Source organism: Schistocerca piceifrons, chromosome 4, assembly GCF_021461385.2.
Source record: "Schistocerca piceifrons isolate TAMUIC-IGC-003096 chromosome 4, iqSchPice1.1, whole genome shotgun sequence".
In the NCBI taxonomy this organism is placed as follows: domain Eukaryota; kingdom Metazoa; phylum Arthropoda; class Insecta; order Orthoptera; family Acrididae; genus Schistocerca; species Schistocerca piceifrons.
Window position 1 is genome coordinate 477311837 of NC_060141.1, and position 14704 is coordinate 477326540.

At 37.3% G+C, this 14704-nt stretch overlaps 1 protein-coding gene across 4 annotated transcripts in view; it reads left to right on the plus strand.

The window, feature by feature from the left end:
* Positions 1 to 14704, plus strand: part of LOC124796439 (segmentation protein cap'n'collar) — a 423990-nt gene that overhangs the window by 330824 nt on the left and 78462 nt on the right. For all 4 annotated transcript variants that reach the window (XM_047260634.1, XM_047260635.1, XM_047260633.1 and 1 more), the window contains exons 7-8: positions 1714 to 1844; positions 11211 to 11307. In XM_047260634.1, coding sequence (XP_047116590.1) covers positions 1714 to 1844; positions 11211 to 11307 — 228 coding nt within the window. The remainder of the gene's footprint in view (positions 1 to 1713; positions 1845 to 11210; positions 11308 to 14704) is intronic.

The following is a 14704-nucleotide window of genomic DNA, read 5'->3' on the forward strand; positions in this document are numbered from 1 at the left end:
TATTTTCTCCTTTCATCAATTAAATTTAATATTTCTTCTGTTACCCAAGGGTTTCTACTAGCCCTCATCTTTTTACTTATTTGATCCTGTGCTGCCTTCACTATTTCATCCCTCAAAGCTACCCATTCTTCTTCTACTGTATTTCTTTCCCCCATTCCTGTCAATCGTTCCCTTATGCTCTCCCTGAAACTCTGTACAACCTCTGGTTCTTTCAGTTTATCGAGGTCCCATCTCCTTAATTTCCCACCTTTTTGCAGTTTCTTCAGTTTTAGTCTACAGTTCATAACCAATAGATTGTGGTCAGAGTCCTCATCTGCCCCTGGAAATGTCTTACAATTTAAAACCTGGTTCCTAAACATCTGTCTTACCATTATATAATCTATCTGATACCTTTTAGTATCTCCAGGGTTCTACCATATATGCAACCTCTGTTCATGATTCTTAAACCAAGTGTTAGCTATGATTAAGTTATGCTCTGCACAAAATTCTACCAGACGGCTTCCTCTTTCGTTTCTTAGCCCCAATCCATATTCACCAACTATGTTTCCTTCTCTCCCTTTTCCTACTCTTGAATTCCAGTCAACCATGACTATTAAATTTTTGTCTCCCTTCACTACCTGAATAATTTCTTTTATCTCATCATACATTCCTTCAATTTCTTTGTCATCTGCAGAGCTAGTTGGCATATAAACTTGCACTACTGTAGTAGGTGTGGGCTTCGTGTCTATCTTGGCCACAATAATGCGTTCACTATGCTGTTTGTAGTAGCTTACCCACACACTCCTATTTTTTTATTCATTATTAAACCAACTCCTGCATTACCCCTGTTTGATTTTGTATTTATAACCCTGTATTCACCTGACCAAAAGTCTTGTTCCTCCTGCCACCAAACTTCACTAATTCCCACTATATCTAACTTTAACCTATCCATTTCCGTTTTTAAATTTTCTAACCTACCTGCCCAATTAAGGGATCTGACATTCCACGCTCCGATCCGTAGAACGCCAGTATTCTTTCTCCTGATAACAACGTCCTCTTGAGTAGACCCCGCCCAGAGATCCGAATGGGGGACTATTTTACCTCCGGAATATTTTACCCAAGAGGACGCAATTATCATTTAATCATACAGTAAAGCTGCATGCCCTCGGGAAAAATTACGGCTGTAGTTTCCCCTTGCATTCAGCCGTTTACAGTATCAGAACTGCAAGGCCATTTTGGCTAATGGTAGAAGGCCAGGTCAGTCAATCACCCAGACTGTTGCCTTGCAACTACTGAAAAGGCTGCTGCCCCTCTTCAGGAACCACACGTTTGTCTGGCCTCTCAACAGATACCCCTCCGTTGTGGTTGCACCTACGGTACGGCTATCTGTATCGTTGAGGCACGCAAGCCTCCCCACCAACGGCAAGTTCCATGGTTCATGGGGGTGGGGGGAAGGATTAGATATGGGCTCATAATTGTAAAACAACAATGGAATGGTACAAGACAGTGTTGTTTGTGGTTGGTCCACTTTATATGTAGTCACACCCACTCGAGGGTTAAGTACTTGATTCACATACTCATGCAGCCATAAGAACTCTAAATAGTTGATTAACACCCTTCCTTCTTTCTGTGACATCAAACAGCAATGTCTATGACAATAAGATGTTAGTATTCATAACACTCTAAGTCACTGAGTGTATGTGATGTTCGTTAATGTTTTTCTTTTATGCACAGGAAGCAATTCAAACCTTGGAACTGCCGTGGCTGCGTCAATGAACCTGACAAACAGCAGTGAACCAATGGGAGATACAGGCTCTACTGCATCATACAAAATGGAGTCATCACATGACATGATGTACTATCAGGTAAGAGTCTTAGAGGATAAGTCTAAAAATCTTAGTATATGACAATGAGTGCTATGCTTTCAGCCTTGACTGTTATTATTTGTGAGTAATTCAATAAAAATATCAGATCTACATTTTTGTGAGTTAACACAATGTAAACAGTCCACTTCAAAGAAACTTGGAGAAGATCATGTGCAAAATGTGACCTTGTATACCAGAGTTTAAATTTTGAGTTAAGAAAATCAAAGGGCTACCTAGTAGACAAATATAGATAAGATTCAGAAATCTGGAAATTTGCAAATACTGGCTGAACCATGAACAATGGACATGTTTAATAATGGAATTAAAATGTTTCTTCAGTACTAGCTCAGAAAAAGGGGAGTGAAGTGACAGAGCTGTGAAAACTACTGATTGGCCACTCAGAATATTTGTGAAGAGAGAAACATATTGAAGCGGAAGTGAAGATTTAGAAACTTTCCTTACTGCTGTTAGTTTGATTGGTTTTAGTTCCAGTTTTTGCAGAGTTTGATCATTTATCCCCTCTTGCATTAGTATATGAAATCTAAGATACAGATCATTTAAAAATGGAATTATCAAGTAAGAATGCAGAGCAGTGAAATTTCCACCAGGATAAAATAATAACATTGTTTCTACTTATTTTTGTTGATATAATAATGATGTTTGTAACTGGCAAATGAAACTGATAGAATCTGCAGCCTACCTGGGATTACAATTGAAGAGACAATAAGTATCTGAGTCAGAGTTGAGTGAATTCTGTTCTGTGTTGAAAGACAGGAGTAATATAAGTGAGATTCATTTAGAGTAGGTAGAGAGCACTTGCACATATGAGTGGTGGCTGCACTTTGTCGATACTACAAGATTGTTTGCTGCATACTGATTGAACTAAAGGCAGAAAGCTGTTCAGCTCTTCAAGCAACAAAGAAAACGTGAAACAGACAGAATTGGTGCAATGAAAGACTGTGTTTATATACAAGCTATTTGTTTCACTGTGTAAACAATATTAAAGTTTGGGTAGTATGTCCAGGACAGAGACTGCCACAAGGCATGAATGTAACAAGAGTACAAGTTATAAACTGAAGAACTGAGTGTGAGAAATGTTATGGAATGGAGTGAATCCTGATGCTGAAATGAATCTGAATATAATACATTATCAGGTAGAGACAAACTGATTGTTAGAAAAATAGGTGGAGTGACAAACCTAAAGGGAAAGAATGTAAATAGATAGTGTTGATGAAGAAAGAAGAAACCAGATGCCATAAGGACAATAAAATCAAATAAAAGTAATAAGATAACTTCTAGAAAAGGCAGGTGACAGTTTAGAAAATGGCAAGAGAAAAACCAGGAAAAATATGTTGGGAGAACAAAAAATAATAATATAATGAATCTTAGTTAATGGTTTTAATACAACAGGGCAATTCCCTAGTGTTGGAAAATTTCTCTGAACTATTAACTTTGAATAAATGTCCCCCTCTTCATTTGTCCCTTTCAGAAATCATCAACTTTCCATAATTTTTGTTATCTCTGAAGGAACAAACCAGTAATTTCAAAATAATGAGTGTCCAGCAACATCTAGTGGTTATATTTCCATGAGTTGCTAGCCAACAACTTGTGCCTGTGACCAAACCCTTTTCCATATATAGTCTCACTACTAGTTGTAATATAAGTGGTGTTCAGTCCACTTCAAATAAAGTCCACTCCAAATAAAGCATGTTTACGGCCCGTAACATCAGCACATGCTTCAGTCATGTGCTGTGGCCGGATTTCAAGCTATATGGTGCTAAAAGCCATTTCCAAGTTACTGTAGGAAGATACAGGATGACTTAGACAGAATTTCTATTTTGTGTTAAATGGAAGCTTGCTATAAAACACAGTATTAATCGTGTGCTGCTTGTCACAGTTATAGCAATTACATATCTAGGCATAAAATTGATGAAAAGAAGTATAAATGGAACTAAGGTCAGTTTATTGACAGAATTATAGGAAACTGTAGTTAATTTATAAAGGAGACAGCATATAGAACACTTGTGTGACCCATTGTTGAATACTGTTTGAGTGTCCCCGCCATGTCAGATTAAAGGAAGATATCAAAATGATCAGTGAACTCAAATGGGAATCCTCGAAGGTAAGATGATGTCCTTTCCATAAAACATTGTACTGAGATAGCTCAGAGAACAGGAATTTGCAACAGACTGCAGAATGATCCCACTGCCACCAATGTACATTTTGTGCCAGGACTGTGAAGACCAGATAAGAGGAATTAGTGCTTATATGGAGGTATTTAGACAGCTGTTTTTCCCATATTCAATATGCAAGTGGAACTGGACAGAGAATGACTAGCAACTGGACAAGGTACCCTGTGCCATGTACTGTGTTTTGGCTTGTGGAGTATGTAGATGTCCTTATTGAGGGTGTTTTCTGATACATACTTTAATTTCAGTTACGTTACCTTTTCTTATTATATAACACAGAAACTACTTTCTCTTGTGAGTGTACTTTTCTTTAATTTATTGTTTCAGTGTTCCATACATTCAAGTTGTGAGTATATCTCTCAGATGTAGAATGTATCACGTGTTATAGATACATTATACATTGTTTAGTTCAGATATTACTTTACAGGCAGATTTCTATAGCAGTAATTAAGAGACTAATTTTATACTAATGATCTGGTAATATTTTAATACACAGACTTTTGCTGAACAGATACCTTACATCATGAGACAAATGCTAGTCACCATGTGTTTATGTTTTTTCAGAAGTAGGCTAAACATTTTCCTCAATGAGGAGCAAAAAAAAATAAATAAATAAATAAAAAATAAAAGAACTACATGCTTTATTCATAATTCATATTCCATTGGGGTGTTCTGCTATCATGTCCTCTTTGAAATCATCTCTAAAATTTGACAAACTCTCAAAAAAACCAATGTTCTTATTGCAGCAATTTGTATTTTTATTGTTGAAGTTTCAAATATCGTGGGTGATTCAGAGCATCTTACTTTCATCAATTAACCAGCTGCTGTGCCATTAACCCATGAGTTTATACTCAAGTAATCAAGTGACACACATGTTAAAATATTTACCTTGGCTGAAATTGACTGTAAGAAGAGTCATTTATGAACTATATATGTGTTCAATCACATTGTTCTTTAGATTTGGGTACAGATGACGAGTGAGTGAAATAAATGAAAATCATAACTTGTTGCTCCTTATAGGTGGTGCAGTTTTTGCATTGTATGAAGTAGTCAAATGCATCTGAGAGGTAATGCCAAAAATTCATCCAGTGGTAAAAAACTTTATTAATAAGTTGAAGTAACATAAAGTCTCATCTACTGGACATTATCACCACAAAGACCAAAGAAAAATAGAGCGTATATTCTAAAAGATTTAGAGCTTCTAACAAAAAGCAACCAGTTTAGAGGAAAGCTTTCATCCCATTGATAAAAACAGTCAAAGATCACTTAAGCAGAATGCTAAGAAGATGCATTATTGACACAATGTTAAAACCGAGAAGTCTTGTGAATATTTGAACACTGAAAGGGATCTATGCCTACCACTTCCCACAGCAGGTGTATATAAAATCTCTTGAACATGCAGTCAACTGTACATAAGAACTACTAAAAGAAGGAATAATACCTGGCTTAAGCCTCACATGGTGTCAGCTCTGGAAAAGTGTATTATATGTCTGAGGTCTTTTTTGACCCCAAAAGTGATTCTATCACCTTTATAGCAATGAAATGTAAAATATTTCAAAAAAAAAAAAAAAAATTATTTATTTGATAGACTCATGCACAATGTTGACATTATAACTCTATAGTTTCTTGCTATAACTAATTTGTATATAAGTTGTAATTGTGTACTAGCTTTGTTTGAAATATTAAAACATATATTGTTCAGTTCCAAAAATTACTTTAAAGCAGAATATTCATATACTGCTTACTATGTAACAATACAGTAATTAATTAATCTTGAAAAGCTCTCCATGGCTTGAAAAATAGATAATCCTTACTCATCTGAACAAAATTCATTTAACAGTTTCCCAAGTGCCTTAGATAAGCCGTCTATTATTAGCAGACCAAAGAATATCTACATCTACATCCATACTCCGCAAGCCACCTGACGGTGTGTGGCGGAGGGTACCGTGAGTACCCCTATTGGTTCTCCCTTCTATTCCAGTCTCGTATTGTTCGTGGAAAGAAGGATTGTAGGTATGTTTTTGTGTTGGCTCTAATCTCTCTGATTTTATCCTCATGGTCTCTTCGTGAGATATACGTAGGAGGGAGCAATATACTGCTTGACTCTTCGGTGAAGGTATGTTCTCGAAACTTTAACAAAAGCCCGTACTGAGCTACTGAGCCTCTCTCCTGCAGAGTCTTCCACTGGAGTTTATCTATCATCTCCGTGACACTTTCGCGATTACTAAATGATCCTGTAACGAAGCGTGCTGCTCTCCGTTGGATCTTCTCTATCTCTTCTATCAACCCTATCTGGTACGGATCCCACACTGCCGAGCAGTATTCAAGCAGTGGGCGAACAAGTGTACTGTAACCTACTTCCTTTGTTTTCGGATTGCATTTCCGTAGGATTCTTCCAATGAATCTCAGTCTGGCATCTGCCTTACCAATGATCAACTTTATATGATCATTCCATTTTAAATCACTCCTAATGCGTACTCCCAGATAATTTATGGAATTAACTGCTTCCAGTTGCTGACCTGCTATTTTGTAGCTAAATGATAAGGGATCTATCTTTCTATGTATTCGCAGCACATTACACTTGTCTACATTGAGATTCAATTGCCATTCCCTGCACCGTGCGTCAATTCGCTGCAGATCGTCCTGCATTTCAGTACAATTTTCCATTGTTACAACCTCTCGATACACCACAGCATCATCTGCAAAAAGCCTCAGTGAACTTCTAATGTCATCCACAAGGTCATTTATGTATATTGTGAATAGCAATGGTCCTATGACACTCCCCTGTGGCACACCTGAACCCACTCTTACTTCGGAAGACTTCCCTCCATTGAGAATGACATGCTGCGTTCTGTTATCTAGGAACTCTTCAATCCAATCACACAATTGGTCTGATAGCCCATATGCTCTTACTTTGTTCATTAAACAACTGTGAGGGACTGTATCAAACGCCTTGCGGAAGCCAAGAAACACGGCATCTACCTGTGAACCCGTGTCTATGGCCCTCTGAGTCTCGTGGACGAATACCGCGACCTGGGTTTCACACGACCATCTTTTTCGAAACCCATGCTGATTCCTACAGAGTAGATTTCTAGTCTCCAGAAAAGTCATTATACTCGAACATAATACGTGTTCCAAAATTCTGCAACTGATCGACGTTAGAGATATAGGTTTATAGTTCTGCACATCTGTTCAACGTCCCTTCTTGGAAACAGGGATGACCTGTGCCCTTTTCCAATCCTTTGGAACGCTACGCTCTTCTGCAGTTCTGTAGAGTCAAATGCAGTCCACGGCTCAAGATAGGAGTGTAGAATTTTACTGTAATCTGCGTGATCATTGGTATGCAGCACTATTACACTCTGCATCTGATTGGTGATAAAAAGTCTGAGACTGCCCTTGTCTTTAATTTTGATCTAAGGTTAAGTGGAATACCTGCAGTTTCACATATTACATTCCCTGAAACCTGCTTGTGCACATCAGGTGGTACTACATCATACATTATCGACCCACTTCTAGATACAAGAGTTGGTGCACTAGTTTCATGAATGTTATCATCATCATCATCATTATCATCATCATCATCATCATCATCATCATCATCTTTTTGCATTAACACATGTCCACTGCATCTCTACCTGTATATCTTCCTCTATCATATGTACAATAGCATCACTCCCATTCTCATTTCCAAATATTGATTCATTATCACTGTCGTTCTTCTGTAAATCTGCTGAAGCCTGTTCAAGACTGTAGCCCCTTGCAAAAAGTATACCATCATCCATGACAAATAAAATATAACATCACGTCTTACTTTTTTTAAAAAAAAAGGAAACGCCATTTCTCATATGCATTGATATGTATGTATCTTTTACGAATTGTTAACAACAATGGACATATAAATGTCAGTTCAGAAGATACATTGTTGCCAAGTTTTTCTTTTCATGATAAAATTGAAATATAACATTGAAAATCACATATTATTTATTTGGGGTATTTTCTGACCCAATTGCAAAAATTTTGAATTATTATACTATGTATCACGCTATAATTGTATTGTACCTAGTTATATAAAAAATCCTAAAAAGCATATCTGGAGGTCAGGAAGTGTACATCCACATCAAAACTGTTTCTTTGTAGCTAAATGAGCCTTGAGATCTGAAAGATGTCCCAGACACCTTGCAAGGGTTAAAGAACACAAAGGCACACTGATAAATTGGCTGTAGCAGGTCATGCACTGGTAGTAGAAAACCACTGAATTTGATGTACCGATACTATAGTTCTACGATAATTACTATGCTGTGATGTACAGAGAGCACATAGAAATTCAAAAGCACTAAAACAACTTTGACCGAAAAGAAGAACTGAAGTGAATATTGTACTAAATAAAAGAAACAGTGCCAACTCTTCCACACTACAAGCTCCATAACACACACCAGCACTACTCTGCAATCTTAGGAAATGGTCTGATGATGTCATGACCTGACTGTTGTGGACATAAGCATAAATAGACCTGCTTGCTGAGCTTTTTTTAATTTTTAAGCTACTGAGTCTTAATACCCTCTGATGGTGTCTCCAGCATTAGGCACAGTAACATGCCTTAGCCTGCAACCTAGTACCCATGTAATAAAAATTTCCTAGGAACAGAATTTTTGTTAAATTTGGAAATGTTATTGACTAATATACTGTATTTTGCTGATTGCAAGTGAGGGATTTTAATAAATGTGCTTTGCATAAGAAGCCAAAGTTGACAAATTCCAAGTCACAAAAATATGGCGTTGTTAACGTATATGCAAGACAAGTTATTGGTGAGTAGAGATGTAAAGGGTTACTTGAGTTATAAAAATGTCTAGTTCAAAAGTTATACCCAAAACCTCAGGACACTTCTCGCAAATAAATAAGCATACCTTTAACTGCTTGGATTGTAAGCGAGAATGCCGTGGAGGATTAATTTTTAATACTTCAGGCAATATATGTTACTAAGTGGTTCATAGGAAAGAATATTCTGATGCTTTGGTGACTTCCAAAAGTTGTTAATACCAATCCATAAAAAAAGTAGTGACATTGTGAACAAAAAACGCCATTAAAAGTTGTTTTTTGATTTAGTCATTATTGTGACATGCTACAAGGGTCACTCCAAAACAAATGCACACTTTTTTTTAAATCCATCTTTTATTCTACATGTTTGAAAGTATTACAGTGTGTAAATACATCCTTTAGGAACAATATTTTCATTTCTCCACATAATTTCCATCCCTCTCAAATGACTTAGGCCATCTTGGAACCAGCGCCTGTATACCCACACGATAAAGTTCTGGACCAACCTGTTGGAGCCACTGTTTGGCAGCGTGCACAAGGGAGTCATCATCTTCAAACATTGTTCCACGAAGAGAGTCTTTCAGTTTCTCAAAGAGATGATAGTCACATGGAGCCAGGTCAGGACTGTAAGTCAGGCGTTTCAGTGTTGTCCATCTGAGCTTTGTTTCTTTGTGAGCCACTGTCAACATCCTGGGAACCCACCTGGCACAAACCTTTTCTAATGCCAACACTTTCAGTATTCTGCAAACACTTCCTTCCCCTATCCCAACGTAGCGTGACAATTCGTTGACTCTGATGTATCTGTCAGCAGTCACCAATTTGTTAACTCTCTGCACATTGTCTGGAATGTGTGCAGTATGAGGCCTGCTGCTGTGAGGACAATCCTCAATATTGCCGTGCCTGCTTTCATCACGTAACCTGCTTGCCCACTGACTAATTGTACTGCGATCAACAGTAGCATCTTCATACACCTTTTTCAACCTCTTGTGGATGTTTCCCACTGTCTCATTTTCACAGCACAGGAATTCTATGACAGCGCTTTGCTTCTGACGAATGTCAAGTGTAGCAGCCGTCTTGAAGACACGCTGTGACGGCGCCACTCACGGGAACAGGTTGAACTAAGTTTGAAAACAAGCGGGAAGGATGTATCTACACACTGTAAAACTTTCACACCAGCAAAATGAAAACTGTATTTTTACAAAAATACAGTGCATTTCTTTTGGAGTGACCCACATACGTAACTTCATTTCAGATTGGATGAAACTGGAAGAATGGGTAGTTTCATTTGCTCACAGTTTTGTTAAAAAATATTTTTCTCCTTGTTGATGATATTGGCTGACTTAAAGTCTATCCTTTCCATTATTTAAAGCCTACACACTTGGAACTACCGAAGGAAGCACTCCAACAAAGTGTCGTAATGATACTGCATGCAGTAATTTGAAACTCGTGGACAATTTATGTGAATTGTTTCAACAGTGTGTCATATAGAACTGCCACTTGAATATTTCATGTATTTATCATAAATGATATAATGTTCAGAGTTCCCTGTTCCATTACATTTTTATAGTTCATCAAAATATTTGCATTATTCCTGATACTACCCATATATTAGCAGGCTGTTTTGTAGCTTCTGGCATTACAGCAATATATACCTTAATAGACAGTTTTAGTGACTTTTTGTGATTATTTTTCAAACTGTATACTGGTTACTGCTATGGGACAAAAACCGAGTGAGGTGGTGCAGTGGTTAGTACACTGGACTTGTCCAGAATGCTGGGATGGTCCCCTGAGACGGAATGGCCGACTTCCTTCGCCATCGTTCCTTAAACCAATGGGACCAACAACCTCGCTGTTTGGTTTCCTACCCCCAAATCGACCAACCAACCTATGAGACACTCCTCTACATAGTGTAGAATATGGAACAATATATTTGAAATATCCTCACTGTGTTGTAACTGAGAACCATCAACTCTCTTCTGAAAATGTAAATAAAGATGAGTATCCTAACAAGATGTTATATGATTGTGGTTCTACCAGAAACCTGAGTACAACATTCTCTGCTTCATTCCCCTTTTTCAAACCATCATGAGCACTGTGTGCTATTTCCTGTGTATTGGAAAAGTGCATATCACATGTTCCCTATTCATACTTGACAGTTCAGTGTCAGTAATAATAATTACTTCAGTACCTGCAAACTTGTTTTTATTTGTACAATTGCTTCCTGTGGCTGTTAATGAGTAGAAAATTGTCTGCAACTTCTGCAGACCAAGAAATACTCAAATAATTTTATAATAATATAAAGGCAATCAGTAATTTTTGAGACAGTGGTTAGTGCTTCAATAATATCTGCTATCCATTTCAGAATACCACCACTGAAATAAGTCAGACAACAGAGGGATTTTTGTCATCCATACTAAATGATGAAGATTTGCAGTTGATGGACATGGCAATGAATGACAGTAAGTACCATTTTATTCTAACAGTTAAATAAAACTTTTGAATTTCATGCCATAATTTAGTTACTTTCAACAGTGATCAATAAATATGAGGTCTGTTTAAAAAATTCCTCAACTTTGTCCACAAAATTTTTCTATGCTTACCCTTTACTTATTGAATATGGTCTCCTTCGAAATACTCTCCTCCATAACTGATACACCACTCCCAATGTTGTTTCCACTTCTGGAAGCAGTCCTCATACCCCTTTTGTTGGATAGTGTGAAGCACCATCTGCAAATTTTTATTAATCTCGTCTGACATTGCAGATCTTTGTCCCTTCAATGGGGTTTTAAACTTGGGAATTAAAAAAAGTCTAGAGGGGCCAGGTCTGGAGAGGACAGAGGATGAGGCAGCACAGTGATTTCATTTTTTATGCAATAGTCATGCGCCATCAGGGATGAAGGTGTGGGTGCATTATTGCCATGAATTGTCTCGCCACATTTCAGGTCATTTCCATCTCACATTTTCTTGCAAGCATCACAGCATGTCCCAATAGTACCATCAGTTAACAGTTTATCCTTGTGGCACGAATTCGTGATAAAGTAATCCTTCAAAGTCAAAGAAAGCTATGAGCATGGCTTCAACATTTGGCCTGACCTGACAACCTTTTTTGATCTTGGAGAATTTTTCCCAGCACATTGTGAAAATTGAACCTTGGTTTCAACATCATAACCATAGACCCACATCTCATCACCAGGTATGATTCACTTAAGGAACATCTTGTTCTCGTTTGTGCGATCCAGAAGCTCTTCACAGACTGTGAGCAAAGATCTTTCTGGTCTTTATGCATTATCCATGGTACGAACTTGGCAGCAGCATGATGCATTCCAGGATGCTGCATCAGGTTTTCATGACATAGTCCACCTGAAATGTTTCAGTCTTCGATTGGCATGCACAATTTTGTTTACGTTCCTGACATGAGTGTTGTCAGTACATGTCGTAGGGCATCCTGAACGAGGGCCATCATTAACTTCTGTCCAACCCTTTTTAAACTCTAAAGGTTTTCTTGAATTTCACACAAAATTTAATGCAGACGCATTGCTCCTCTAAATCTGCCATCTCAAAATTTGCAAACTATGCAACACAACATCCTACTGAATACAGCACTGAACAGTAACTAACAGACATACAACAATGAAAACTGATCAAAACAGATGGTGAGTACAGAAGACAGTCAAAGCAGGAACTATACAATCATACTGAGAAAATCACAAATGTAGCCAGGAAGAGACGTCTCGCTTTCTACGGACATATCACAAGGATGGACCAAACAATACTGACCAACTGACTTCTCAACTACTGCAAGAGCAGGAAGACCATGACACCATGGCTGATAGAAGTCAAGAAAGACATCCAGGAACTGAACATAACTGAAAGTGACATTAGAAACTGAGCACTTCTCAGAAGGATACTAAAAGAAAAGAAGTTTCAGGACAGATCACCCCATAAAAAGACCAGTGCCCTTTGGACAAAGGAGAGAAAGGAGAAACATAGCTAGAGAATGCTGGATAACTGGGCAAACATCAAGTCCCTCTCCAGGCTGAAAAGTAGAATATTGTGGTCCGTAACTGGCCCATTCGAAAGAAGAAGAAGAAGAAGAAGAATGAAATTTCCTGCAGTTACACATTAAACACAGGCATGCACAGGGATGCCAACTTCATTTTGCTCCAACACACCATAGGCACAAAATTATGAATGTTCTGGAAGTTTTTGAACAGACCTCATGCATAAAATAAGCAATAGCTTCTCTTTACAAGATATGAACCAGTTCTTTTGAATTTTTGAACTTTCTTAATGAGTAAATGGATGAAACCATAATATAAAATAAATAAATAAATCATTTGACCTGGCAGTTGCTGCCAACTCTTTAATTACACAAGAACGAAACACAGAAAGCATTGTTTTGCAGGTTGTATGTAGTTACTTTAAATTATAAAAACATAACCACATAATGCTTAAAAGAAGTTTATACTGTCAAATTTAGTAGCAAACTTAGTTCTACACAGTTTATTATTGTGTCACCTGTTCACCACTTTAGTAATTTGTGGAATGGATTACTTATTAATGCCATAATTCATGTTGCTCTTTTCATTCTCCAGGTGAATTCTTTTTGTAATTAAATCTATCCATAATGTTTGGTTGAAAAAAATTACCCAACAAATGATTCACTTTCCTGCCAACAACTTAATTCCATTACTTACTGTCCCTCAACTAATTAACAGTGTGATTTGGTGAAAATCTTAGCAGTTGGATGGAATGTATTTTGTGTGCTTTGGACCTGAAGGCCAAAATTAGCAACTTGAGAAAGACCGTTTTTTAAAATTTATTTCTGATATCCACCTTGCAATGTGGTATTGCATGATTTATGCTGTAATAAGAATGCATCTGGATATTAAACACTATTTACATTATGAATCACACCCTGTCCTGAAAGGAAAAAACACAGCAGTTGTTATGTTTTTGCACACCTGAATGTTAAATACTACTTATGTTTTGAATCATACGCTGTTCTAAAGGAAAAAAGGTATTCATAATTTTTTGTTATGGTTTTGCTCTGCAGTATACCAACTGGAAGTTTAATATCTTTTGATGTGATGAGGGCATAATTTTTAAGCCCTATCTACAAGCCCCATGTGACACAAGAAATAATGAAGCGGATGAGCAGCTGTTATGTTTTTCCTTGAATTGTTCCTAACTTCCCTGTCTTCTTCAGCTTGTTCAGTGAATTTTATTTCCCCCAAAAATTTCTTTTTTACTGTGAATATAGGTTTCCTTGTGGACTTAATGCACTTTTTCGTTGAATTTGTTCTTAACTTGTCTGTAGCTCATCGTCTAGTGGTTAGTGCCACTTTCTCTAGATTGGGGGCTCTGGGGTTCGATCCCTGGCTGGGTCAGATTTTCTATATTTGGGGCTGGTTATTTGTGTTGACCTACTCATATAATTTCATTTCATCTCATCTTTGTCACAAAGGTGTTTAAGTCACCAAAGTGGCATCAAATACAAAGGCTTGCTGGAGGCAGCTGAACACATAATATCATATGATCATTTTCATATCAATTCTTCATTTTTCATTTTTCTTTCTTTTTGCCATATATTTATTCCATGACTGTAACTGGTGTGTTTGGAACAGTTCCCAATTCATTTCGTTACCCGTGCCACAGTTTGTGAATGTGATAGAATTCTTTCTCTACTGTGGTCTTTCAGCATATCTTCTTGCTAGTCATCAGTTCTCTTTTTATGGGTCTTAATTCTTTCTCACTCATGTGAATCATTGTACCAGTTTCATTCTATTCTGGCACTGCTCATGTTTTCCAAAAGAAAATTGGAAAGTGGTGAAAAGATTTTCAAACTCAATGAAG